Source organism: Alligator mississippiensis, chromosome 4 (genome assembly GCF_030867095.1).
Source record: "Alligator mississippiensis isolate rAllMis1 chromosome 4, rAllMis1, whole genome shotgun sequence".
NCBI lineage: Eukaryota > Metazoa > Chordata > Crocodylia > Alligatoridae > Alligator > Alligator mississippiensis.
The window spans coordinates 3,971,103-3,997,541 of record NC_081827.1 but is presented as its reverse complement, the minus strand read 5'-3'; the positions used below and the strand labels follow the sequence as shown (position 1 = coordinate 3,997,541).

Sequence of the window (26,439 nt, the reverse complement as noted above, 5' to 3'; positions counted from 1 at the left end):
GCCCGGGTTTGCGGTTTGTCTCTGCCTGCCGCCCCCCACGATCCTTCGTGCTTTCAAGGCTCTTCTGAGTTAGACCGAGGTTCTCTTAACAAAAAGGTCCCCCTAAGGCTGCGATCCTCCACCTGGTGCCGCAGCACGCTAGATGACCAACGTGGGCAAGCTGATCCTGACTGCCTGACGCACCCGCCACAGCTCCCTTCATCCTCCCTGCGTTTGAGGCTCTCCTATGTTAAGGACAAGGGGCGCTTGTACACGTGCCAAAAATGTCACTTTGTGTGTGGCTTAATGGTGCCGCACGTTACACATGCATCACGTTTGGGGGGGTTTAGATGAGCTTGCATTGTTGCAGCTATTAGTCAACTCGGCCCCAGGCCGTGGGAGAGCTGGGCAGGCTCTGCAGAAAAAAGGGGGATCAGGCCTCTTGCCGCTTCTGCCTTCAGCAGGCGCCTGCCCATAGCCAGAGGGCAAGCTGCCGGCCGGCGAGCTGAGTGGCCCCTGAGCTGCGGGGGCCGTGGTCCATCCCTCTGCAGCGGGAGTGTCCGCCGGGCTGCCCCAGCTCAGAGGCAACACCCAGATCAGATCCAAGTCTTCCCCGGGGCGGGCACCGCCGTGGAGGGAAGGACTGGGGGGCTCCCTGCAGCTCAGGGGCGCTCAGCTCTCTGGCAGCTTGCCCCATGGCTGCAAGCAGGCTCGCCTCCCCCCACCCCCCCCCCAAAAAAAAAAAAGGATCGGGCCCCTTGCCGTAACGTAACAGGAAAATAAAACCCCTAAATTGAAATGGTGGGTTTCAATTAAAAACCCACCGTTTCAATTTAGGGGGCACAGAACAGGGGTTTTCAACCTTTTTTGGTCGGGGTACCCCTGGCGGCCGGTTGAGAAGCAGGGAGTCCCCCGGTAGCCAGTCGGCCAGCGGGGGGGATCCTGCTCGCGGCAGCAAAACCAGAAATGCCAGCGGCAAAACCGTTAGTGCTGACGGCTGCTTCACGCTGCTGCCACGTATCCCGAGCCCTTTCAAAGCACCCCCAGGGGTACGCATACCCCTGGTTGAAAACCCCTGGCATAGAAGACTAAACCCCGTCACGTGTACAAGCGCCCAAGATTTTCTTAAATGCAAAGTCCCATCGAGGCAGTGGTTCTCAACTGGGTTGCCTCGGCACCCGTGAGATATTGGGGTGCCTAGATCTGTCCAAGGGTGCTATGAAGTGCCACACGATACCAGCCTTGTAATGTGTGCCAGCGTGATCCACAAGGTTAAACCCAGAGCTTTCCAACAGGACTTCGCAGGGCGTTAACCATACTCTGACCTGCTGAGGTCTTTCAGAATTGGCCACATAAAATTGGCTGTGTTTTTATTTTTTTCTGCAGTCCAAAAAAGTGAGTGAAAACTAAGCTGGCGTTTTCCAGGGGGAGGCCTTGAGCCTAGAAAGGCTGAGAATGGCTGCAGTAAGGTGTTGGGATCATCATTTCGCATTGCAATGATAAAAACCCTGGCTGTCAGCAAGGAAAGCATCACTTTCTTGCTGCAGATGGCTGTAAGGGGGATGGCCCTGCCTCCCTCATCCCGACGGGCTCCGTCTGCCCTGAAACGTAGACCCCTTGTCTCTGAACGTCTGGCTGCCAGCAGAAAGGAAAGGAGCATTAGCTGGGGCGGTCTCTGGCTTCCACCTGCCCGCATGGCTCGGGGCAAGCCTGCGTGACCCTAGTCAGCGGTTCCTTCATTGGATGGCAAGCGCTTCCCACTTCATGCTTGCGGAGGTCGGCGTGAACGGCTGAGCTCTGTAATGGCTTCATAAATAAGCACGCACAAAGGATCAAAGTCAAGGTGCTGCTGAACTGCCCTGCCAGGTGCCTTTGGGCATGGATGACAGGTCAGTGCTTTCCAGCCCATTGCGTGCGGGCAGCGTGGCCCTGGCCAAGATCTCCCTGCGGTGCCCGGCCCCGGCTCCGTCCAGCCGAGGCGGCGTGAGCAGTAGTGAGTAGTAGACCCCGCAGGGATCTCAAGATCTCCGCGCTGCTGACGGAGCCGCCTGCCGCTGCGGCTGAGGTCTTGATCCCTGGTGACCGTGGGTCATCCCTGGTGACCGGGCCACAGCTGAATACTATCCAAATAGCAGACTCTGCTTGGCAGCCCTTGGACCTCCCACCTCCCCGACCGGTTTGCAGAGGGTATTTCCCAGGCTTCTGGGCTGTGCCAATGCTCCTGCTTGAACTCAACCCAGAGTCCTGGCTAGAGGGTCTTGCCCCTCTGTTTGGGGTCAGACTGATGCTGCATTTGGGGACGAGGAGGGATTTTACCCCATGGTCATAGGGATTTGAAGCGGGGTTTACCTTCCCCTTGCAGAGCATGGCCTCTACTTGGGATCTCTGGAGCAAGTGGAGGCTGTGCACCTTTGCAGCAGGAGGATGCTGGCTGCCGTGGCTCTCCTGCTTTACCTGTGGCAGATTTGGGTGTGAGCTCTTGTGCTGTGTCAGGGGTGACTGTCGTGTTGCTCAGAGGGGCACTGGGTTTGTCTGGGATGATTTGGACAGGGCTGATCCTGCCTTGGACTGGATGTGACCTCCCTTCCAGCCCCATGTCTCTAGAAGGGTATTGCCTTGGGGGCTGAAAGCTGGAGGCTGCTGGCAATTTGAGCGCTTTCCCCTTCCCCCAGTAACAGCCCTGAGGCTTCCTGCGTGGGAAGTGATTTCAACACTTGGGGCGGGTTTGCTGTGGATTTGGGCCTTCCCTGCTAGCCGAAGAAACTCGAACCGTTCCCCGCTGCATGGGCAACGGCCTGGGTGGGAGGTGAACGCCACGCCTGGGCCAGCCCGAGCCCAGGGATGATGCATCCGGTGTGTAAAACAGAGGCAGGACGAAGGTGGGGGCGACGGGAAAGGGAATTCGGGACTCAGTTGAAGAGCGAGGTTTCGAGCTGCTGAAATGGGATTGCCGCTGGGCTCGGCCACGTGGCAGTTGTTTCACTACCAAATACCAGCTCTGTCCGAACCCTGCTTTGTTCCCAAGCGGAGCTGAAGTCCCATCCTTTTTAGTGAAGTCCCCCTGGATTGGTACGCAAGTGCCAGCTCTCAGTGTTACTCATGCTCGCCCCACCCTCCAAGGACCTGCCTCATGCGGGCATCAAGCCTGTGGTTAGTCATAGAAAATGAGGGTGGAAGGGACCTCAGGAGGTCACATCTCGTGCAACCTGCTGCTTCAAGCAGGACCAGCCCCAGCTACATCATCCCGGCCAAGGCTTTGTCTAGTGGGGTCTCTAACACCTCCAAGGACAGAGACTCCTCCCTCTCTGGGGGGCCTGTCCCGGTGCTTTACTACCCTCCTTATGAGAGAGATTTCCTCATATCCAGCCTAAACTTCCCTTGCTGCAACGTGAGCCCATTGCTCCTTGTCCTGCCACCTGCCCCACTGAGACCAGCCCAGCTCCATCCTCTTCGGACCCCCCCACAGGGAGCTGAAAACTGCTATTAAATTCCCTCTCTTTGCTTCTCCAGCCTAAATAAACCCAGTTCCCTCAGCCTCTCCTCATAAATCACGTGCCCCAGCCCCTGAACCATTTTTGTTGCCCTCCACTGGACTCTCCAATGTGTCTACATCCTTTCTGTAGTGGGGGCCCACAGCTGGACACCGGACTCCAGATGTGGCCTCCCCAGTGCTGAATAGAGGGGGAGAATCAGTGCCCTCGATCTGCTGGCACCGCTCCTACCAATGCAGCCCAGGATGCCGTTTGCCACCTTGGCAACAAGGGCACACTGGTTCTGCCTGAATGAGGACTTTTGCAAGCCCAGAGAAGGCAACTTGCATGGGTGAGAGGCAACGTGGAAGCTGCTAAAGCCCTTTAAATTGTGCAAGAACCGTCCTGTTGCCCTTCCAGTCTTCCCAGGCTGCAGCCAGCACGGCAGCCCTTGGAGGCGGTTGTAGTGGGAGTTCCCATAGCTGAGCCCCCAACAGCACAGGTGCTCGGATGGGGCAGGGTTGCTACAGCTTGGGCACGAGTTGCAACTTCTACATGAGCTCGCAGTCGCTCTGGTCTCTTGGTGCAGAAGGGGAAGATCCAAGCTCTGATGACTGCTCTGAGTCAGCACCTCTGCTTCTGGCTCCCGAGGGCCCTCAGATGGCTACGCCGACATGGGCCGATGCATGGCTGCTTCCGGTGACCCTTTCTCGGAAAGCGTCTTCTGAACTCCTCTGTTCTCGCACAAAGGCGGTGGGGCAGGGTATGGGTGTTCCCTGCCAGGAGGCCCAGGCTGCAGGAGAAACTCGACCCGCTGTCAGAAAGGCCAGGCTGCGGGGAGTGGGGCAGCAGGAGCGCAAGGGGACGAGGCTCCCGGAGCTGCATAGGCTCAGTGCCAGGGCCTGGCCTGTCGTGCAAGTCGTATATTGGTGCAGGAAGAAGCTGGCAGTTGGACACGCACTGCCCATTCTGCTCTCACCTGGGCCCAGCCGTAGTGACAGCCGCACACGCTCATCCACGTACACAAGGGGTTGCTTTATTATCACCGCCCCTGGAGATGGCATCGGCAACTCCTGTGCCCAACACAGCACCCAGCCCAGCAGGGCTAGTCTGCCAGGAAGCCACTGGAGAGCCCCACACATCCCCGAAGTCTGTCCCCCACCCCCCTGCCAGCAGGAGCCTGGCCCGGTGCCGCAGGTGCATCCGCCTATCCGGCCAGCCGAGAACCTGGGCTGGGCTGCAGCCGGGTGCAGTGCTTTCGAGGTAAACTGCGCCCATCTCTCCTGCTCCGCGCTGCACGTGGCAGGAACCTTGGATTGAGGACGGGCTGTGGCTCCCCTGGGCTCTGGCCCAGGCCCTACCTTGGAAATCGCCACGGCAAAGCTCGGCACGGAGATACTTCCGGGGCCATGCAACCTCTGACTGCTCCCCAGGGGTTGGAGATGGGGCAGGACCCAGTCCCGGGGCCCCCAGCCACTGCCCCCTTCGCAGTCCGGAGCTGGCCAGCCCCATGGCCAGCAAAGCAGCATCTCGTGCTGTCTGGCTCGCCCAGCAGGACACTCCTGGGCTGTGCCCGCTCAATCACTACTGCATGGGCCACACGCCCGCGCCCGGCTCCAGGCTGGGCCCGGCGTGGGCTGCCGGGGGCCCCTGCAGGCCCTGCTGATTCTGCCAGATCTGGTGCAGCTCCTTGAACTGCTCCACCATCTTGTCCTTGAGGTCCGGGTGCGAGATCTGCAGGCGGATGCTGTCTGCCGACCAAGACAGCTCCCCGGAAAACATCTCCAGCAGGAGCCGCGCGGCCACTGGCACCACCTGGGCGGGGAGGACAGAGAGGAGGCGTGAGCTGCTCTGCTGGTCTCAGCATTGGGGGATACTCCCCAGAGCCTAGACTGCCCCAGCCAGTCCTCTGCTCCTGGCGGGAGGCTGCCGGGCTGAGGCAGCAGGTCGGAGCTGCCCTCCGTAGCCTGACGCTGTGGCCTCATGGCTGGAGAGCCCTGGATGTGACCCCAGCTCTCACAACACCCCCGTTCCCAGGCCCGGGGCTATTGCTAGTACCCCGCGGGCCTAGGCTAGGGCAGGCAGATGCAGCCCCCCAGGGAGGATGGGGGCACTGGGCCCTCTCCATGTGCGGCTTCGAACTACAGTATAAAGCCGGCCGGGGAGGTGATGGTGTGGCCAGCGGGAGCTCGATGGGGAAGGGGAATGGAGGTCTGGGGGTATGGCAGGGCTAGGATCATTCGGCCCAGCCTCAGCACTGGGGTGGGAGCCCGCCTGCACCCCCCACCCCTCACCTGGACAGTGATGAGCTTCTTCTCCTTGGGCTTCTGGTCGGGCCACTCCTCGCCGAAGCAGAAGAAGATTTCGAAGGGGGGCGGCGTGGGCGTCTGCCCCTTCTGGAACAGGATGAGGCCTGGGGGGGCCCAGAGACATGGATGTGAGGGGCAGGGACCAATGCCAGCGGGGTGAGCCCACCCCCCTGGACCGAGAGCAGCCAGGTGCCACGGGGAGACGGGTGGGAGCGGACGGCAGGTCCCACTCACCGTTGAGGAAGTTCTCCAGGCTGAAGAGCTTGATCTTCTTCTCACGCTCGATGGGGTTGGGGCCGGTGCCCTCGGCGGCGCAGGGCCCCGTCCAGAACACCTTGCACTGGCAGAGCCGGATGGCGTAGATGTCCTGGCCCTGCAGCTCCAGGATGAGGCCCCGGTCCAGGACATCCAGCAGCTGGTGGGTGTAGAAGCGCTGCTTCTCGTTGGGGATGTGGTCGGTGTTGGGGAAACGCACCTGCTCCAGCGTCACCGGCCCGAACAGCTCCACCTGCTCCTGCGTGGGCTCCAGGTTGCTGTAGAAGAGGCGGCAGCCGTGCGGGTTGCTGATGGTCAGGGACCACACCGGCCGGCCCCGGTACTGGAACTTGATCTCCAGGTCTGTCACTGCGAGGACGGGGGGTAAGAGGAGCCCGTCAGACAAGGGAACCAAGACCCCCGCTTAGACCAGTGCTCTCCCCACCCACCCGCTGCACACAAGGATCTGGGCCTCCAGTGCTAGGCGCTGTACAGGGGCAGCCGGGGACTCGGCGAACTTGTGGGCTGAGCCCGGCGGCAGGCAAGGAGACCCCCGCCGGGCAGTAGCACAGTGCAAAAGCGGGGCGGGGGGTCCTTACATGGCAGCATGTGCGGGCTGATGAGCAGGTCGGGGATGAACTGTTCCATGGGCTGCAGCGGCTCGTTCCCGGGGGGCAAGTTCTCCAGGCTCCCTGGGCACACGATGGCGCCGGCGGACTCGGGCGGGGGCAGCTCCGGGACGAAGGGGCCGGCGGGGTCCGAGACCTCCGGGGCCCTCAGCGGGGGGAAGACGCAGGTGCTGTGGGCGTCGGGGAACTGGACTTCCTGCTTTGGCCACGAGTACGGGGCCAGCGGCTCCAGGGCCTGGCTGGAGTCTGCGCAGCCAAGGACACGGCAGGTCACAACCACCCCCCGGCGCTGCCAGCTGTGCCCCTCCAGCCCCAGCTCCTACCCCAACCCCTGCCCGGGGGAGAGGGCTGCCCGCACAGCCAGGGGTCGTGGCTGCCAAGGCCCTTTCCCTATGGGAATAGCTGCTCTTGCCCCCTAGCTCAGCGGGGCAGGGGGCAGCTCTCAAGCCCAGCTCTCCCCCAGCCTGCCCCTCCACCAGCTCCTGGCAGAGCCTGAGGGGCTGGGCTGAAGTGGTGGTCGCTGGACAGCCGTGTCCAAGAGTCCCCGTCCCAGCCGTGCCCGGGCTCCCTGCGGCTCCACCCGTCCTGGGACTCACCCGCTATCGTCAGCGCTGTCATCTTCTGCAGCTGCAAGGGAAATCAATAGAGCTGAGACCACGACTGAGGGGCATGGGGGGGACGGTCTCCCAAATCGCAGCCATGGAGACCCACCCCTGCCTGAAGGGCCAGCGGCCAGGCTGATGGGTGCCCGTCTGAAGTGGGGAGCAGCCCCCGCAGACCGCTCCAGGACATGCCCGCACCTGAGGATGGGGGCCTGTGCCCGAGCTGGGAGGCCTGGGATCCACTGGCTGCTCCCTTAGGGCATCGCCCCGTGGGCAGGGGCCTGTCTGCTCCGTGCACGTGCTGGCCCAACGAACCCGAACGTGGCACCTGCCCCAGCGCTGCTCGGTCCCCACACCGGTGCCCCCCTGCTGTGATGGCTTGTGCCCTGGTGCCCCTCCAGCCACTGAGGATCCCCGTGGTCACTCAGGTCCGGTCCTGTGCCATGGAGGACAGGTGTCCGTCCCCCCCCACACGCACACACACACATACAGAGGCCTGGGGCCCAGCAGGGCACGTGCCCTCCTCACCTCCTCGTCCTCGTCCTCATCTCTCGCTAAGGAGTCTGCAAAGGAGAAACGCCATCAGCCAGTCACCAGGGATGGGGGACAGGCCTCCACGGGGCTCTGAGCCAGCTGCAGCCCCAAGCTCAGAGACCCCGATGGCCCCGTGCCACCCCTGCCCCACAGCCCACCCCCATGCACTGCCCCCAGCCCCCTCCTGCCCTCAGCCGCTATATGGTGGGGATCTCTGAGGACAGGGTCAGGTCTCTGGATCTCCCCTCTCTCCACGGAGAGGACAGGCAGTGCAGCCATTTTTGTAGGACCTCTGCAAACCCGTGCCCTGCCCAGCCACCTCTTCCCCCACACGCCCCCTCCTCTTCCCAGTGCCCCCGGGAGCCCCAAGGAGAGGTCTCTCCGCCACCCCCCCGTCGCGGTACCTCCGTTGGGCTGCTGCAGCTCGCACACCTCGTAGATCTTGTAGGGCTGCATGGGGGTGTCCTTGGTGCCATCGTAGATCAGGTTGAACTCCCGGCTCTTGTTGAGGGCGCAGCGCAGGTTGGCCTTCCACTTGGCCGGGTCCGGCTCGTCCACCCCTTCGGTGTACTTGCCCGTCTCCTTGGCCCAAGCCTGGGGGGGATGCGCTGGGCTGTCACATGCGTGGGATCATGCCATGCCATGCTAGCCCAGCCCAGCCCCTGGGCTAGGAGACCCCTGGAAACCCACCCTCCAGAGCGTGCCCCCCAATTCTGGCCTGTGGGGACACCCCGGAGGAAGGGGGCTCTGCATAAGAGAACTCTTCCCTGGCCAGCAGATACCAGCCCCTGCTCCCAGCACCCGAGGAGCCAGGTCGGAAGGGCTGGGACGTGCTCTCTGCAGTGACATCAATGTGCCAAGCACCATCGCCAAAAATACCCACACCTGCTGCAGGCCTGGCCTGGCTGTGCCCAGGGATGGGGGAGGAAACTGAGGCACAACCCATGGGCATCCAAGCGAGCGGCCTGTAGGGCCCCTGCAATGCCAGTCGACTCCAGTGAAAGTTGTGGGGGATCAACACTTGCCAGAATCAGGCCCTACAGCACGGATCTGTCCAGACCCAGGTAGGATCAGAGACGAAGCAACCCCGAATGCAAGCGGGGAGCACCACGGGGACCCACGAGTCCAGGTTGCCCGTGAGTCGTCTAGCACAGAGTGCTGCCAAGGCCTCTTTGAATGGCACACCCTCAGCTCCAGGGTGCAACCTGCTGGCAAAGGACCCTGCTCCGACCCCGCCGCCTTGCCCCCCGCGTCACCTTGAAGATGGTGTTCTCGTCCTCCTGTGTGGGGATGTGCCGCGTGGCGTGGCGCCAGGGGATGCAGAACAGCTTGCGCTCGGCGTTCACCCACTGCAGCCCCGGGTACTGGTTGCTGTTCACTTGGGCGACCAGCCAGGGCTTCAGGCGGACGCGGCGAGGGTGCGGGTTCATGGCGACTCACGGCCTCCAGCCTGCACAGGGAGAGAGGGGAGAGGGTGAAAGGTGGGAGCGAGCTCCCCGCGCCGGCAGGGCACGGGGGAGTCGGGGCACAAAGCCCTTTTCCTTTGCACACACGCTAGAGAGGCAGGTCTTGGCCAGTGCCCCTGCTACAGAGTCCCAGGACGGCAGGAGACGGCCGCCCTAGGAAGCAGCCAGGTGTCCAGCCAGCCCAGGGGGTGGGAGCACGGAGAAGCGCCTGAACCCCGGCAGGAACAGCCCTCAGGGATCGGGGCACCCAGCGTGTCTTTCCATATCCCCCGAGGACCAGTCCAGCCCCCTGCCTCGCTGCAGGCCCAGCTGCTGCCTGAGACAGCAGAGGGAGTAGTGACAGCAGTTGTCATTTGGAGATGCTCCCTAACAGGAGACGGCGGGGACTGGGAGGTGGTCCCTCAGTTAGAGAGCAGCTGGTGAGGAGTGGGTTCGGGGAGACAAAGGGCCTGCCGAGGTGGCCCACTGCTCCACAACTGAAGTTCACTGTTTTGTCCTTCTCGTTCGCATGTGCTTGTGTTTATTGAACCACAAGATCACTACACCCAGAGCAGCTTTCCCTGCCCTACTGCTCTTCCCGGCAGGAAGTTTCCATCCCCGGACACCTGGAATTCCCTCAGGTGACGTCCCAGGCACAACCCTTCCCCTCCTCGCTCTCCCCCGCAGCTCCTCCCTTTGCCCTCTGAACTCCTCTGACTCCACGTTTCCCTTCCCTCTATCCACAAGCATGGCTCATCCAGCTTATCCTGCCCTGCCTTGGTCACTAGTGCTGAAACAGCTGCTACGGTCCACCCCAGAAGGAGCCGCATTTCAACAGGTGCCAGGCCATTCACCCTCTCACAGAGTACATCCGACTCTGCCACTCGCCCTCACGTTGCAGCCACCGCTGGGGAGAGCGACGGGGTTTGCTGTGTGGGGACCCGGGCGGAGTTGTCCAAGGGAACAAAGCCCAACCGAGCAAGCCTGGCTTTTAACAGCAACTCCCAACTCGCTCCTGCTCTCTTTCCTCCAAAAGGGCAGCAGGAGCCGGCCACGAGGCACACGAGGCTTTCCTCATAAACAGCCTCCGAAGCTACAGGGAAAGCTCGCGGGAAACCGCAATTAAAGGAAAGACAAACTTCCTTTGACTCTGTGACCTCTTCTAGCGCTGGGTAATGACCAGGCCTCGTTAACAGCCTCGGTGGGTGTTTACTCCCTGGGGACAGGCAGCTGGTTGAGTAAAACACCCAGGAGCGGGCCTCCGGGGGCATCTCCCCCGCTATGTATGCTCAGGAGGAGCACGTTCCCTTCCGCTGCAAACGCAAGGAAGGAGGCATTCGCAGCCCCCAGCCCACGGGTCTGACTGAATGCCGTCAAGGTCCCCCTCCCACCACGGGCTCTTTCAAGCCAAACAGCAAAGCCCTGGCCTAGCACGCACCGCCGGCTTTATACCAGCACCACGACCTGAAGCCTGGCCCGGGTGGTCGAGGCCCACGCTCCCAAGCGCGTTGGTGATGCATGACTTGCTGTGAAAGAGCAGGCAGCTGCTTTCATTGCGTCTGCCGGGGGGCCTCCCTGGTGATGCTGTCCCATGCGCGGCTGGCTGGGACGAGGGTTTCTGCGTTGTAGACACCGTGCACTCTGGGAGCATGGGTTTCTCCCTGAAACCCAGTGTGTTTCGTAGCATCAGAGACAACGAAGGTGGGAAGAGAGCTCAGGAGGTCACATCTAGTCCAACCCCTGCTCCAAGCAGGACCAGCCCCAGCTACATCATCTCAGCCAAGGCTTTGTCTACTCGGGTCTTCAAAACCGTCAAGGACGGAGACTGCACCACCTCTCTGGATAGACAACCTGTTCTAGCGTTTTATTATCCTCCTCATGAGAATTTTTTTCCTAATATCGAACTTCACCTTCCCTTGCTGCAGCGTGAGCCCATTGCTCCTTGTCCTGTCATCTGCCCCCGCTGAGAACAGTCCAGCTCCATCCTCTTTGCAGCCCCCCGGCAGGGAGGTGAAGGCTGCTGTTCAATCCCCCTCGGTCTTCTCTTCTGCAGACTCAATCAGCCCATTTCCCTCAGCCTCTCCTCACCAGTCCTGTCCCCCAGCCTCCCAAATCATTTTGTCACCCTCCGCTGAACTCTCTCCAACGTGTCCCCATCCTATCTGCAGTGGGGGCCCACAGCTGGACACAGGACTCCAGATGTGCCCTCCCCAGTGCTGAACAGAAGGGAAGAATCACATTCCTCCATCTGCTGCAATGCTCCTACCAACGCAGCCCAGGACACCATTAGCCTCTGGGCACCACGGCACACTGCTGGCTCCTGTTCAGCTTCTTGTCCCCTGTCCCCCCAGGTCCTTTTCTGCAGAGCTGCTGGCCAGCCCCCCGGTCCCAGCCTGCACCGGTGCATGGGACTGCTCCGTCCTAAGCGCAGGACTTTGCACTTCTCCTTATTAAAGCACTTGTTTATGTGCCGCTTGCTTCCAGCAAGGCACGAGCAGTTCCACTCCACGATGCTGCCCGCCCCCCTGCTTTGCTCTGAAAAGCAGCCTGAACTCAACCAGCAAATCACAGTCCTGAACCCACCACGGGGATTTCCTCTCCAAGAGCAGAGCCGGGGGCCTCGGCAGGCCTCCCCTGGGGGGTGAAATGTCCCAGGCTCAGCACAACCGGGACCTTCAAGACCTTTTGCATCGGAGCAGCCCCAGCGACGGGCCGGCGCTTGATCCAGGCAGCGAGGTGGTGAGGCCGCCAGCAGCTGTTACAGAGCCCAGCTTTCTAGGGCAGGCTCTAATTGCTCATGCCTTATGCTCTGGAGACTCGTTTCCCGTGTGATCACCGAGACAGTAATGCTTAAAGGCGCCCGGTCGATAGGCAGCTGCATCGTGGCTTGATCATTACAGAACCAGTTTACTTCTGGTTCGAGCCCCAAAGGCCCTGTCCTTCTCGTACCGTTTCTTTTACTAGGCACTGGCCCCAGTGCTGTTCTATGGAAAGCCCCAGGTCCTGGAGTCCCGTGAATAGGGGAGCATCGGCCTGAAACCGGGACTCAGGCAGGATCCCAGCAGCTCTGAGCCCGGAGGTCAATGCCAAAAGCTCAGCATTGATCCATTCATCCAGCCCGGCCCAGGGGGTTTGGAGCTCATTGAGGATTCAGAGGGAGGCACTGACCCCTACGCATCTCGCCCCATTGCCCACTTCCCCTCCTCACGGAAACAATCCCTGAGCCCGAACGCAGGTCAACAGAAAGGGGGAGGCACTCATCCAGTGGCCGCAAGAATTACAGCTGTTGCAGCCTGGAAGAGAAGTGACCCCCTTAAACTCCCCGATGCGTTCAAAAAGTTTGGGAAGTTTAAACCAAAACAGAGTTGTCCTATCAAGTCCATGTTCGACAGGGGAGAGAAGACAAAAGGATGCTCATTGGGAAATTTGGTGGAAAATCCTGGAATCTGCGGAAAAAGAATGGTCTCCTATCTCCAAACCAGAAAGTTTGAGAAACTTTTTTATTTATTTTTTTTTAATATTGAAGAAAAGTGCAAGTTCTAACCGGTAAGGACCAATCTGGAATACATTTGAAATCTAAAAGCAGAGGTGAGTAGGCGATACCGAGCTTTGTATCATTCAGCGTTGAGGGGAGAAAGAGAGGGGGCAACTTGTTCAGCCGGGTGCATCTCGAGACGAAGCACCACCAGCTTGATCTCGACCGAAACAGAAAGGAAGGGTCAGGACTGAAAGGAGGAGGAGAAAAGAAGACAAGACTCCCATGGACATTGGCTTGGATTAGGGGAGCACTGTGGATGGAAGAACAATATCTGGCTTTATGCATATTTTGGAGAACAGGATGTGCCTTTAAATATTACTTTTTTTCTTTGATACGTTTGATGGGTTAATGAATAAAGCTAATAAAAAGAAAGAAAGGGGGCAGCAGATGTGCTGGGAGCAGGATCTGGTTTCCCCGGAGAGAAACCAAGAAGGAAGACACGGCAGTGGCCCCTGCAGACCTCCAAAGCGTTTCAAACCCGAAGGGTTTCCAGGGAGGCCTGAGAGGAGGCTGGCAGGCAGGGCAGCACGGGGCTGGGGCAGCTTGCAGGAGGGGTCCAAGCAGGCTGGGAAGCCCGTCAGTCACGCTCCCAGGCTGGAGGTGACTTGGGGCAGGGGACAGGGTCCTGGAGCAACCAGTGACCTGCCTGCCAGCCCCTGGCAGCTCTGGAAGGCCAGCAACGTGCAGGGGAAGGTGCTCAGACCACAGTGGGTGAGCTGCGGGGCTGGGGATATTTCCACTCTACTTGTAATGCATGGAGGCCCAGAAGGGAGAGGCTCAAATGGTGCAAAAATCAATTCAGCCCACCAGACCGAGCAGCCAGCAGGGGTAATGGACACAAATGGGGTTGCAACCCCCAACTCAAGGTTCCCCAATCTGTTAGCACCCCCAGAGAAGCAACCAGGTCCAACCATGCCCCCCCCCCCCCCCGCCATGCCAGGAGCAGGGGTCGAGGCTGTACCAGCTGCTGCCACCCTCAGATCTTTCTCTGTCTAGAGCACGCGATGGACAGCGGGTTTCACTTCACAGTCCGAGGGATTGCAACAGGCTGGTGTGCGAAGCGCGGGGAAGGGCAGCGGTGCAGAGGCTAAAGGAAGTTGCTCAGTTACATGGAAAAACCAGCGGTTAAAAGAAGCACAGTTCTAGGGATCAAAGGCAGCCAGGACCCGGCCCCAGGGGCAGGCAATGAAAACGCCTCTCCCAGCTCAGGGAAGAGGGGCACAGAGTGGGTGCGAAAGGGAGAGGATTTCTGCGGGGCCTGTCCAGACACATCTTCCTGCAGCTCTCAGGGTGCATCTACTGCGCAGTAACCAAAACTGCTGAGCAGTATGGGCACACGTCTACACATGCACACCTGCACTGTGCAGTAAATGTGGCAACTTGTACTCACTTGAACGTAAATTTGATACCACATCATGCAGGTATCAAATTTATGCCTGATTAGTTACTGTGCAGTAGTGCACATGTCGATGCCTTACTGCGCAGTAACACTGTGTGCGCAGACTGACTTGGGATCAACGTTATTTAGTTCCAAGTCAGTCCACACACAGCATTAAAGCGCATGTGTAGATGCTAACCTATTCCCACTTACTGTGCAGTAAATTTAAATCGGCATAAATGCATGTGTAGACATGCCCCAGAGTCCTGGGAAGGACTAATTTTGAAGCACAATCCAAGGGGGTTTTGGATACTGGGTCTGCAGTAGGATTTGGCAGCTGCACAGAGGCGACAGACACCGGCTCAAATGTAGCGGGTCTCAGGGCCGACATCCCAGTGAAGTGAAGGAGCAGGGGAACTTGAACGGAGCCATGGGATATGGATGAGGGTGGTGGCCGGAGCAGATGGGGATAGGGACAGATGGGGACAGATGGGTTTGCTGTGCCAGCAAGTGCATTTGGTGATGGCCAGTGACTGCACTGCTGATGCCCAAAGGCACCGTGCACGGTCAGCCTGGGGATGCTCTCTGACAAGCAGGCGTCGGGGAAACCAGCCAGGGCTGGCAGTGAGCAAGTGGTGGGGTTTGAGGGGACAGACACCACAGCAGCAGCTTCATGCCGGAGCGGCTTACAGCAACAAATGGGCGAGAGACGCTGGTCCGAGCCCCAGGATCTCTGGCAAATCTTGGCTCTTATGCAGCTGAAACAGGAACCCATCCCTGCCCGTTGGCTGAGAGCTCCTGACGGTCAGCAGCAAGCGAAAAGGGGAACGCAGGGGAGAGGCAAAAGGCAGGGGATGGGTGGGGCCAGGCAATGCAGTGCCAGGTGGTGAATGAGGAACAGGACAGCGGCCCACGGGGCTTTGTGGGTAGGATCATGGGTTGCCCTGACGATCCCACAGATATTGAGGCTGTATGGGTCCACGCAAGGTTAATACTAGGAGATCCTGCCCTATTTAACAGTGGTCCAACCCCCCCAGACAAAAGCACACTGCACAGGGGCACGTGGCTGGCAGGGGCTCCGCACACAGCGAGTCCAGCCCGTCCAGCCCCGTGACAGAACAGGCATTAGCTGGATCTGAAAGGATTTGGGGGGGGACGGTGCCCCTCTCCTGGGAGGCTTGAATGGGTTTGCCAGCATCACAGCCCCTGCTGCATGCACTGGGGAAGGGAAAACCTGTCTGCAAGGCGAGACCAAAAATCGGCTCCCACAACAGCCTCCCCCCTGCTCCTGATCCCCTTTACTGCTCCTGACCTGACAGCGTGGGGGTGCTGATGCCAGGGACCTTCCAGACACTGTCCACAGCAAGGCTAACTGCAGCCAGTGCTGGATATCACTGGAAACCCATGCCCCTCCAATCCCCCCCCACCAAGAGGTGCCCATGGGAAACCAGTTTGCCCCAAGATATACGAGGAGCAGGGCCTGGGGCTGAAACGTGGAAGCCAAGACCTCAGGGCTGCTGGGGAGGAAATATTCTGATGGCCTCAGCCAGGGCTGGCCGGTCCCTTTGCTCCAAAAGGAGGTCTCGGGGCTCCGTGCCAGGCAGGCGAAGGAGCCTTCCTGCAGGGGCCATGTTGAAAGCAGAAGTTTGCCATGTGCTTTCCCCACATTTGGCAGCACTTGACCCCTCCCGGCAAGAGGGGTTTTTTCACAGGTTTGCAAATACACACTTTGATTGCACAGTTCGGGGAGGGGATTTTTGGAAAGCCCGAGCTCTGACAGCCCCAAACCTCTGCCCTGACCAGCACCGCTCCCCCATCACAGCCGGCCAAACCCAGGCACTAGAAAGAGAGGCCGCCCAGGCCCAGCCTACGCCTCCTGGGAAAACAGACCTGCTTTTTGTCCCCGCTGCTTAAAAAGTTACGGCTCTTTCGGCCCCACCACACGCTCAAAGTAAAGCTGGATAGAAACCAGCTATGAAGTTATCATACGGTTTCAAGCACTGACTTTGTAGCTGGTCAGCTGTTTGGACAGGGCTGATCCTGCCTCAAGCCGGACTAGATGCAACCTCTGAAGCTCTCTTGCAGGCCTGCTTCTCTAGGATTGCTTTTTAATTTTTTTTTACAGCTGGACCGACATTTGTACAGCATGATAATGATTCTGCACACACGACTCCCCAGTTAACCGTGTAATGCATGAAACGTGTGACAGGGCCTTTATGTCAGGACGACAGCACATGTTTGCTGTTCCTACCTATGGGAAGTAGGAGTTTGCGCACCAGTCCCGTACCAGAGAGGGGCTGGTGCTGGCAGGGGAACACAAGCAGAATCAGGAGCGCTGTGTGCACAGGTGATGCCTCCAGAGAGCCACTAGATAAAGGGGACAGGTGTGCAACAGGCTGCTTCTCGCTGCCGGCGTACCTTCGAAACAGATAGCAGGGGCAGGTGCAGCATGGCAAGGCTGGCTCTGACGTTACCATTGGGCCTCTGCCCTGCGGGCGCTGATAAGGGCTGTGACGTGCCTGCTCCTGGGGTCATGAAGGGACCCCGTGCCAAGGGCAGCCAGTGCTGCCTCTGGAGGCAAAGGGGCTGGAGCAGGGTGTGGAGCCCGGGCTGCGCTCTGCTGGGGAGCAAGCCAGATGGACGTCCAAGAGGAAGGAGGGTCCAGTGGTTAGAGCACTGGTGGGCTCCACTCCTTCCCCCTGATTCAGCTTCCTCCCTGACCGTGGCCTAAACACTGCGCTGGCGCATCTCTACCTGGGGCAGGGGCCTGGGCAGCCCCTCGATGGGGCCAGGTGGGGGCTGCAGAGAGGGTCCAGAGGAGCCCGGGTGTCTGCAGAGGATGGTGCCATCGACTAGACTGGGCCCCTCTAAAATCAAACCAGCTTCGGGCCCCCCGGGTGCGGAGGGGACACACTGCAGAATGCAAGAGGATGGGGTTGTGTGGGGCACAGCTAGGGCTCCCCCGGGGCAGAGGGAAGGTCCCATGAAATGCCATAGCGAGAGCGGGGGCAGAGCAACTGTCTCTGCCCCAAATGACAGGGGTCAATCCCCTCCCCTGTCTCTTTGAACCCGGAGCCTGCCACAGCCTGCAGCCCCTCTGCCAACCAAGGTGGCACCAGCGTCCCCCTCTACACCAGGGGGACCTAACACGGGTCTCACTTCTGCTGGGGCCCCCAGAGGTGCTAAGAACAGCTGGAGCAGGAGAGTGCAGCCCGCTCCCCGCATCCTGGAGGGTGGCCAAACCCTGCCCCAGACACACAGAGGACAGAGAGAGCCGTACGAGCCTGAAGGTGCCTTTGCAGATGTGTGCACGTGTTCACTGAAACCTGCGGATGTTGGTACAGCCGACGGCATCAGCACTACGTCCATCTACCACCTCGCTCGGACACGGTTCTCAAGCTTTTTAACCTCAAACCCCTGTTGGGAAGTGCCAGCTCTGAGCTGTCATTCATTATTTTGGACTGCAGGTCAAGACCAGAGCAGTTCTTCTGCAGCAAAGAACTGAGACAGGCCACAGCAGGGCAGGACGCCTGGATCCCGGGTGGAAACCTCTGGGCGTATCTTGTGAATCACGTGTAGGTGTTTGCACACCTACTGGCGCTCGTGTTGAGCCTTTTAAAGGATCAGTACTGCTAATTAGCCCAGCCAGGCTGCTCCCCTAATGAACCTGCCTTTTCTGCTGACAGAGATGCCTCCAGGGGGACAGCGTCCCCCACGTCACCTAGCGAGATCCCGTGCTAGCTGTTACCGGCTGGTTAACTGCTGTGTGTGAAGAATAACAGTGGATCAGCCCACGTGAATCAACCATTTCATGCCCTTTTTGGGATGGACAAAGGGGGACAAGTATGTGGGATTTTGGGGTGCCCTCACTGAGCCTGCTGAGCAGTTCACCCTGGAAGCCTTATGCTAGCCGGGGGAGGTTTCAAGCCAGCAGCCGGCCACAGGAAGGGAAATGACACATTGCACAAAAAGGAAACGTCTCCCTGCTGAGGCCCAGAGCAGGCTGGGGGCGTCTCAGTACATGCTGTCCCCGGCTCTGTGATGGGGAACATGCAGCAAGCCGTGGCAGGCGCAGGGCACGTGTTGTGAGGGATGCTGCGCTTGCAGGTCCCCGTCCACCCCATGCTGGAGCTCTCGGGGGGGGGCTGGGGCTGTTCAGCAGCACAGCCCCTTCAGCAGTGCAGGGCCAAGCCTACACCGAGGTCACTGGCCCAGTGACTCCGACCATGCTCCGAACCTCATCTTTGGGCTGGGGAACATGCGGGTTGCTTTTGGGCTTCTCTGCCTTGCCACCATCCTAGGCCCAGCTCGTGCTGCCTGCCCCAAAGCCTGGGATCTCCCTTCCCCAGGTCCAGAGCTGGGCTCTGCATCGGTGCCTGCCCCCACACTCTTGGCCAGATCTTCCTAGGCCAGGAGCTGGAAGCAGGCGGGCTCTGCGATCATCACCTCCTTGGAGCAGCCTCATGGGGTTGAGGAAGGAGTGCTCTCTTCCTCCTAGGACCTATGTGCTCCAACAGGCACTTGCACCCCAGCCCCAGTCCAGAAACAGCCCCTGCATCTCCTCTCCCCAGGTTGTGTCCCTCTCCCCTTCTTCTCTCTTTCCCCTTTTCCTGCTCCTTTCTCTCCTCCCTGGGCTAGTCCCGGGCCACCTGGCCATTGCCCAGTGACCTAGCAAACTGCATGGGAGTCAGCAGCGTGGGGCATGCTGGCTTCGCTGGTGGGGTCATCCTGTGACATCCTGCACCCCCAGGAAGGGCAGCGCTGGCCCTGGCACGCGGGGCAGGCACAGTGGCTGCCCTGTTCATTTGCAGTGTTTGAAGTAGGCCGGCTGCTTCTTGGACGTCAGTCGGGGCCACGTATCACATTCAGCTGACCTCACTGGAAGGGATGCAAGCATGCAGGCCCTCTCTGCAGCCCGCTCTGAGACCCCCCCACACCCATCCTGACATGCAGCTTCCTTGCTATTCCAGCCCTGAGCACCACCACAGACCCCCCAGCCCCAACCTGTAACATCAGCTCCAGCCCTGAGCTCCCACCAGAGCCCACCAAGAGCACAAGACCTCGGTTTGGCCCAGGGAAGTGGTGGGGTCTCCATCACTGGAGGTGTTCAAGGAGAGCTGGATGGGAATTGGGCAGGGATGAGGTGTAGCGATGCCCATGTTCTGCTACGGGGATTTCCCAGGCTTCCGGGCTTTGCTGGTTGCCACATGGGGCTGGGAAATAATTTTTTCCCTTCCTGTTGTTATACATGTCAGGGTTTTTCTTTTAACCTCCTTCAGAGGCACTGGGTGTTGGCTGCAACCCGGGGTGGGGATGGCGACTGGCCAATGCCCCTGTTGGGACTCAACCCAGGAAGGTCCTGGCCAGATGGTCTTGCCCCTGCACTCAGACCGGCACCATAGTTGGGGTCAGGAAGGAATTTTACCCCCTGGTCAGACTGGTAGGATTGGGGGTTTTATCTCCCCCTGTGCCTGGGATCTCTCCAGGGTACACTAACACCCCTGGCAGCAGCAGGACACTACCGTGGTGCCCCTGCTTTCCTTGTGGGAGGGTTGAGTGCGATGTCTAGTGCTGTGTTAAGATTGACTATGTAATTTTAGTAATATGTTAGACAAAGGGTGCTCAACCTCCGGGCCATGGGCCAAATGCAGCCTGTGGAGCCATCATATCTGGCCTGCAGCCCCCTCCCCTCCTCCCCACATATCCCGATTGGGACTCTGGCTGGATCCGGCCCCTGGACCTACCAGGCACTGCCCATCCAGCTCACAAGGCAAAAAACTTGAGCACCGATGTGTAGACAATAGATTTGCCTTGGCTGGTGTGGACAGGGCTGATCCTGCCTCAGGCCAGGGTTGGACTAGATGTGATCTCTGGAGCTCCCTGCCAGCCCCACAGCTCTAGGGTGCAACGAGATGGGGACTTCAGATGGTCTCCTAGGTCCCCTTCAGAGCTGCTCTTCCCGATCAGCGCTGCAAACCCTCTCCCCCATGGCGACAGCACCGGGGATGTCCTCCAGCCCCGCACAGGTGAGAGCAGAGGAGACGAGGGCAGTGCCAGTGCCCCGTCACTGCACCCACAGGGAAGGAGCCAGTTCACAAAAGCTCTGAAACGGAGGAAAAAGGACCTGCTCCGTGCTCCAAATAGGACTAGTGGTTTCCCCATGCAGACCCACGCCCTGTCCTCGGCCCCCTCCGCTCTGTTTGGGACGTGGGGAAACTGCCTGGAATAGCTGGTCTGGGAAAGCTGGGCTGCCCCCTCCTCCCCCCACACCCATGGGAGCCATTCACAAGTTAGCTTACCCCACATGCAGATGAAGAGTGACACAAGGGGCAGCTCCTCTGGCTTACCCCCCCCCCCCCAATCACTTCACTGCATGGATGAGCCTCACATGCTACGACCCGGTCCGCACACTTCTGCTGGCAGCAGCCACCACTGCCCACCCACCATAGCAAGGCACCCCGACCCTCCTCCACAACTCCCCTGCAGCAGCTGTGCCCCCATTGCAAAGGGCATTGGGTGCTGAAGACAGAAGTAGCCAGGACAAGGCACAAAGACCATCCGCATGCACCTTCTGCTGGCTTCGAGGAGGGCGCAGATGCCTGACACTGCTCAGCCAGCAGGAGAGAGGATCCAGCTACCCCTGAGCCAACTACCCCCTGGACGTGCTCACAGCCTGGCTTCCTATTTCAACAGCTAGAAAACCCCAAGCTGGGGCAAACAGCAAACCCTGAGGGCAGCTTTTGGCTCTGGCTGCGAGCCAGGGACTGTTTGCATAGAGTTGCGGAAATGCAAAGAGGTGGAGAAGAGCCTTGCTGGGACGAGCAAGACTTGACCTGGAAGGTAAATATTGACTGAGGCGAAGCCAGACAAGGGCACCTGCAGGAAGTGCCTGGAGTTAAGAAGGCTGTGCACGGATGGCCCACGACACATCCAGTAACAGGTGGGACTTACTCCATCCCTAGCAGGAGGCTCCCAGTCGTGCACTTTGGTGGGCTCCATGTCAGCCATGCTCAATAAAGCAGCTTGGGATGCTGCCGGGTGAGAGGTAGGAGCACGGGGACCTTTTGGCTTGTGGCGTCTGGTCCCCTGCTATCGCTGGCACCAGGTCAGATCCTCCTTCTGGAAACCCACCCAGCTCCATCTTTAACCAGCTCAGTCTCCCACCTGCACTGCTCGGGCCACTGCCTGACCCAAGGGCAACCTCCTCCTTCCAGTTCCCCACCAGACAAAGCTGTTCTCTCCCTGCCCATACCAGCAGCGGGGAAGTCATCCCTCTGAGCACAGGTGCCCATCGTTGCATGCACTGACTCACCGGTGAGCAGGGCACGCTCTGCTCACCGACTCCACCCTGTTTATGTGGGGTGAGGTGTGGCTTCCCAGAAAGAAAGACCTGGTATATGGGAGATCCCAGCTAGAAGCCAAGGATGGACATAGCCAAGCTCAGGGTGAAGATTTTTTGGCTCACATCAAGGGAGGGGACTCATTTGGATGCTAACAGGGGGCCCTGCATGCCCTGCTGGGCACAGCATGGGGGGCACAGTCTGCACAAACACACAGCCATCCAACCTGGAAGCACACTTGCACTCAAGCGGTGGCACAAACCCAAAGGGAGGGAGACTGCTATCAAAGTCAGCGAGTAGATCGCATCTTGCTGCCAAGCCTAGGACTCCTCGAGCTTTGCAGAGAGTGGAGAGACCAGCTCAGGAGGGAGGAAAACACCCTTCTTCAAGCCAAGCGATGAGCTGAGATTCCTGCTCCAAAAGCTGCCTTAAAGGAGAGCAGTTGTTCTCCCCTGCCAGGGCACGCTGCAGTGGCGACTGGCAGCAAAGCAGATGGAGATTAGACCTCAGAGAAGAAGTCTCCTCACTGCCAGCGCTGCAGGGCAGGGAACCAGCTGCCCAGGGGAGCGGTGGAGCCTCTCGTTAGAGGCGTTCAAGCCGAGGGCAGAACAGCAACTGTCTGGGATGGGTCAGAACCAGCTCGTCCTGTTTTTATGCAGGGGCTCGGACTAGATGGTGCTTGCAGTCTCTGCCTGGCCTGGGATTCTGCATGTACCTAATTCTTGGCCAAGAGGTCGCCGTCTAGAAGGGCCAGGGGCTGGTAGCTGCAAGCCAAGCCCTGGGGTTCCTCAAATTGGAGAGAGTCCAGTGGAGGGCAATGAAAATGGTTCAGGAGCTGGGGCACAGGACTGGTGAGGAGAGGCTGAGGGAACTGGGCTGAGTGAGTCTGCAGAAGAGAAGACTGAGGAAGATTGAATAGCAGCCTTCACCTCCCTGCAGGGTGGGCCCAAAGAGGATGGAGCTGGGCTGTTCTCAGTGGGGGCAGATGGCAGAATAAGAAGAATGGGCTCAAGTTACAGCAAGGGAAGTTGAGGTAAGATATAATGGAAAACTGTCTCACTAGGAGGGTATAAAGCACTGGAACAGATTACCCAGAGGGGTGGTGAGGTCTCCATCCTTGGAGGTTTTGAAGACCTGACTATACAAAACTTTGGCTGGGATGATGTAGTTGGGGCTGGTCCTGCTTGGAGCAGGGGGTTGGACTAGACATGATCTCCTGAAGTCCCTTCCAACCCTCATTGTCCATGACTGTATGAAATCACCCCCACCTAAAGAAAAACACCTGGACCAATATCTCCGTGGCGTGCTCCCCCAGGGCTCTCTTCTCCAACCCTTGAGCCCTGCTCCCTCCCCGATGTTTCCAGCCTTCCCAGGCAGCTTCCGTCTCTGCTGGTCTCATCATCTCCAGATCTCGTAACCCTGAGGATGACGCCACAGGGATTGGGACAGGCAGGGGATGAAGCAATGAGGATGCTGACAAGGAGCACTTAGCCCTGGGTTTGTGGGCTGGCTGTTCCTCTGGTGGGTCAAACCCCAGAGGAAATGAAAGTGCAGCACAGGCCGGCAGCTCTCCCTGGAAACCTGACTCATTGCAGAACCCGGGAAACGAGAAAAGGGGTAAGAAAACACAACTGCGGTGGCAGAAGTGAGCTGGGCCATCTGCAATGTGCCCTGTGCAAGAAACATCCCTCAGAGCAACTGCATGGGAACCCCCGGGCTCTGCGTCTGGTCTTGGCACAGGCACGTAACACCTGCGGCAGCCTGGGGGCTCCCCCCACATGCAGATTTGCTGTCACATTGCAGTCCTGATTTGCACCCAGCCAACCTGGGCCCCACAGACCTGCCAATGCCCCTCTGCCTCGGCTTGCAGGACCCCCACTGCCTCAGGTCGGAGCTGTCCTACCTAGTACACCCGAATTGCTGGGGTTCAAACCCCTTTGGCTAGGGCACCTCTGCCTGCCCAGTCCCTCCTTGCAGGCAGCATGCTTCCTGCCCTGGAGAAGCCTTGTCAGGTCCTGCTTTTCTCCATCTCTGAGGGCTTGAGAGGTCTTTGCAGACCCAAAGCCAGCTCCTCCCATGTCTAATGACAGGCAGATTCTGCATAGAAGAAGCAAGAGCCTGAGAAGAGTCAGGAGAAGGACTTGGTTTTACAGATCCTTGCCACACACAGAGGCTTGGGGTGGGGAGGGGGCACTATGGACTTAGGTCTGCTAACGGACCGAAGAATACACCCCAAATCCCTGCCAGCCACATCCTCTGAGTGAGATTTGACCTTTGATCTTTGGAGAAGACTCAAAAGAGCAAGACTTGGTCCCTGCTGCCTGGATCCACAGGAACGATGGATAGAGGCAGCAGGTTGCAGGGAGGGGACGCGGCTGGAGGAGGCAGTGAGGGGAGATGAGGCCAGGTAGGGCCTTGAAGGAGCCCAAGATGAATGACGAAGACACGCTACGTTACCAGGGCTCTGCCACCTGTCTGCAAGACCGGAGCTGCTGGAACAGCCCAGTGAGGCATCTCATGGGACTTCTGTTCCCTCCTGTGGCCTTGCAGGCCCAGACCACAACTAAAGCCACGACACTGAGTGCATGGACTGAGTGCTAGAGCCTCCAGGCAAACCATGAGCACCTGGGACAGGATTTGCCATACACTTTGGAGCAAGCCCCTCGAGGTCCTGAGCTGCAGCTTCTTTGCCCATTAGACCCAAGGCGATACCTCGTGCCCCCCCCCCCCCGAGTCCCTCTAGGCAGGCCGGGGTAAAAAGCATTTGCAAACCAGCCCAGGAGGCTGCAGAGCTTCTGTCACGTGGGAACAAAGCCATTGGGAAGGGACAGGGGATGCTGCTACCTCTGGGAGTTGCCAGCGGATAAGCAGAACAACCCTGGCCCCGCCACCCTCAGAAGCAACAGATGCTGGGCAAAGCCTCCCTCTGGACCCTCCTGGGGAAAGCAGGAGCTGATTCCCATGCTGTCACCCTGACCCTGCAACACGCCTGCCGTCACCCTGTTTCTGCTCACCATATATCAATGCCATGGATGGGATTAGGAGCCCAACCAGGCCACCCTGGAGGAGACCCACTTGGACCTGTTTCCACCCTATCCTACACATAACCCTTCGATGTAACCCAGCCAATATGTTCACTCTGACCCTTGGGTTCAGCTGATCTGTGTCTTTCCAGTTCCCCCCCCACCTTTCACCCATCACTTCGACAACAGAGTCCAGAGGCAGCTGCACAGGGAGCATCACAGGTCCTCACCCACGTGCCTCTAACCAAAGCAGCAGCCCGCAAGGAAGAGCAGACAGACTAGCGGAAACCACAGGAATGGGAAACAGGCTGAGAAAATCCTCCAGAGCCCCATCCATTTTGCACAGCAGCCTCCAGGCATGCCTGTGGTGCCCTTGGGTGGGATGCACTACCGCCACATCAACAGCAGCAGCACACCCAGAAGCCCCTTGTAGGTGACTCATTTCCTGGCTCCCTTTGCAGCTGTGCAACCTAAAGTTTTTCTAAGTTCCCTTCTTTAAGCAAGTTCCCCTTTTTTCCCTCCTTCCCTTTGGATCTTTACTCTCATCTTTCCAGCAAGGAAAACATGAAGACAAGCAACCAACTGCCCCGGCAGAGGAATAATGGCCCCAAATCTGCCCGGTGCCAGAAAACACACAGAGCAAACAAAGAGAAAAGCGGGTGCTTGCTGCAACCTCTCCTCAGGTTGAATGAACCTCACGTGCTAAGAGACAGGACCGGTCACACACAATTTTCAGGTTCCCAGACAAAGCTCCCAAACAGCTTTTCCAGGTAACTCTGTCCTGCTACATTCCCTCGCAAAGGAGATGGAAGGGAAGGAAGCAGCAAGCACTAAGTCTAGACTCTGGAGTTTTATTACTCCCTAAATCTTGATATGAAGCCGACCGCAGCTGGCACCTGCGTGGAGCGATAACATGTTGTTATTGCAACCCCTCCCCCACCGTTAATTAAACATGAAAAATGATCTTGCAAGGAGAGACAGACTCTGCTCCCACAGTTTATCGCTCCTAGACCTGAATAGCATTAAGCGTTCATCATCCTGTCATTTTAGTCCCTCGCCCAGCACACAGCACGGGACTAAGATCAAAACCCTGAGACGCAGGACGATAGATTCCAGCCTGGGTGTTTCCCACGGGCAGACGCCTCGGGTACAACAGCCAAATAGGCTCTTACCAGATGGGAGCTCGCCGATCTCTGAATGATGAGAGGAAGGAGGGCAGCCGCGGTGCATCGGGAGCCCGGACGGGTCCGACTGACGGCTCAGCGTGACACAGATGAAATTGAAACTTGGTTCTGCAAAACACAAAGAAGAGACAGATACTTCCTCAAACCATCAGAAATAGAAACGAACTTCCGGCCAGGGCTCCACAATTTTGGGAAAAGGCAGCCGAACAGAGCCACCAACAGTGCACTTTGCTCCCATCATTCGTTTCCATCATGACGGTAACCGCCAGAGACCCCGAGCAGATCCCCGCCGTGTCGGGTATGCAGGGCAAGGGCCAGCCTTGGAAAACATGCACTACCGGAAACTACATGGGAAGAGGGGAACCCGCGTCCAGGCACCCAGCCCCTGGGAAGACACAAGCTGGCCCGAAGGACTGTGCAGCACAAAGCCTCTTGGTTTACCATGTGTCAGTGCCTAGATACAGCGGTGACTCACTGCCTATACAGAGAGAAAAGACTGATTTGCTCTGATTGCAGCTGACTTCAGACCTTGAGAATGAAAGCACTAGAGAAAACAACCCCTGTGCAGTCCCTGAAAGCACAGACATCTCAACACGGAGGGAAGTGAATGCCCGCTGCCCTGAGTAATGGAGACCCAGCTGCAGCAGGTTTGCTGGATTGGTCCCTAAAAGTTGGCAGTTCTCTGTATATTGCCCTGCGAGATCACACAAATGCCCGTAAACCCTGAGCTGGGCTCTCATTAAGCTGTTCCTA

The 26,439-nt window shown here is 58.9% G+C and overlaps 1 protein-coding gene across 1 annotated transcript; it reads right to left on the bottom strand.

Annotated features, from left to right (window-relative positions):
- Positions 1–4,463: 4,463 nt before the first annotated feature.
- On the bottom strand, positions 4,464–25,764 carry IRF5 (interferon regulatory factor 5). The gene is made up of 9 exons (XM_006261131.4): positions 25,675–25,764; positions 9,035–9,228; positions 8,183–8,372; positions 7,773–7,807; positions 7,239–7,269; positions 6,613–6,888; positions 5,993–6,382; positions 5,744–5,862; positions 4,464–5,264 (listed from the first exon to the last, which is right to left on the bottom strand). The coding sequence occupies exons 2-9, from the start codon at positions 9,206–9,208 to the stop codon at positions 5,034–5,036; spliced, it is 1,446 nt and encodes a 481-aa protein (XP_006261193.2). The 5' UTR covers positions 9,209–9,228; positions 25,675–25,764; the 3' UTR covers positions 4,464–5,033.
- Between the last annotated feature and the right edge of the window lie 675 nt (positions 25,765–26,439).

Coding starts and splice junctions, on each gene's coding strand:
- IRF5 (XM_006261131.4), bottom strand. CDS start 9,208: ATGAACCCGCACCCTCGCCGCGTCCGCCTGAAGCCCTGGCTGGTCGCC. Junction 8,373..9,034: donor ACGAGAACACCATCTTCAAG/GTGACGCGGGGG, acceptor CATCCCCCCCAG/GCTTGGGCCAAGGAGACGGG. Junction 7,808..8,182: donor GCTGCAGCAGCCCAACGGAG/GTACCGCGACGG, acceptor TCTCCTTTGCAG/ACTCCTTAGCGAGAGATGAG.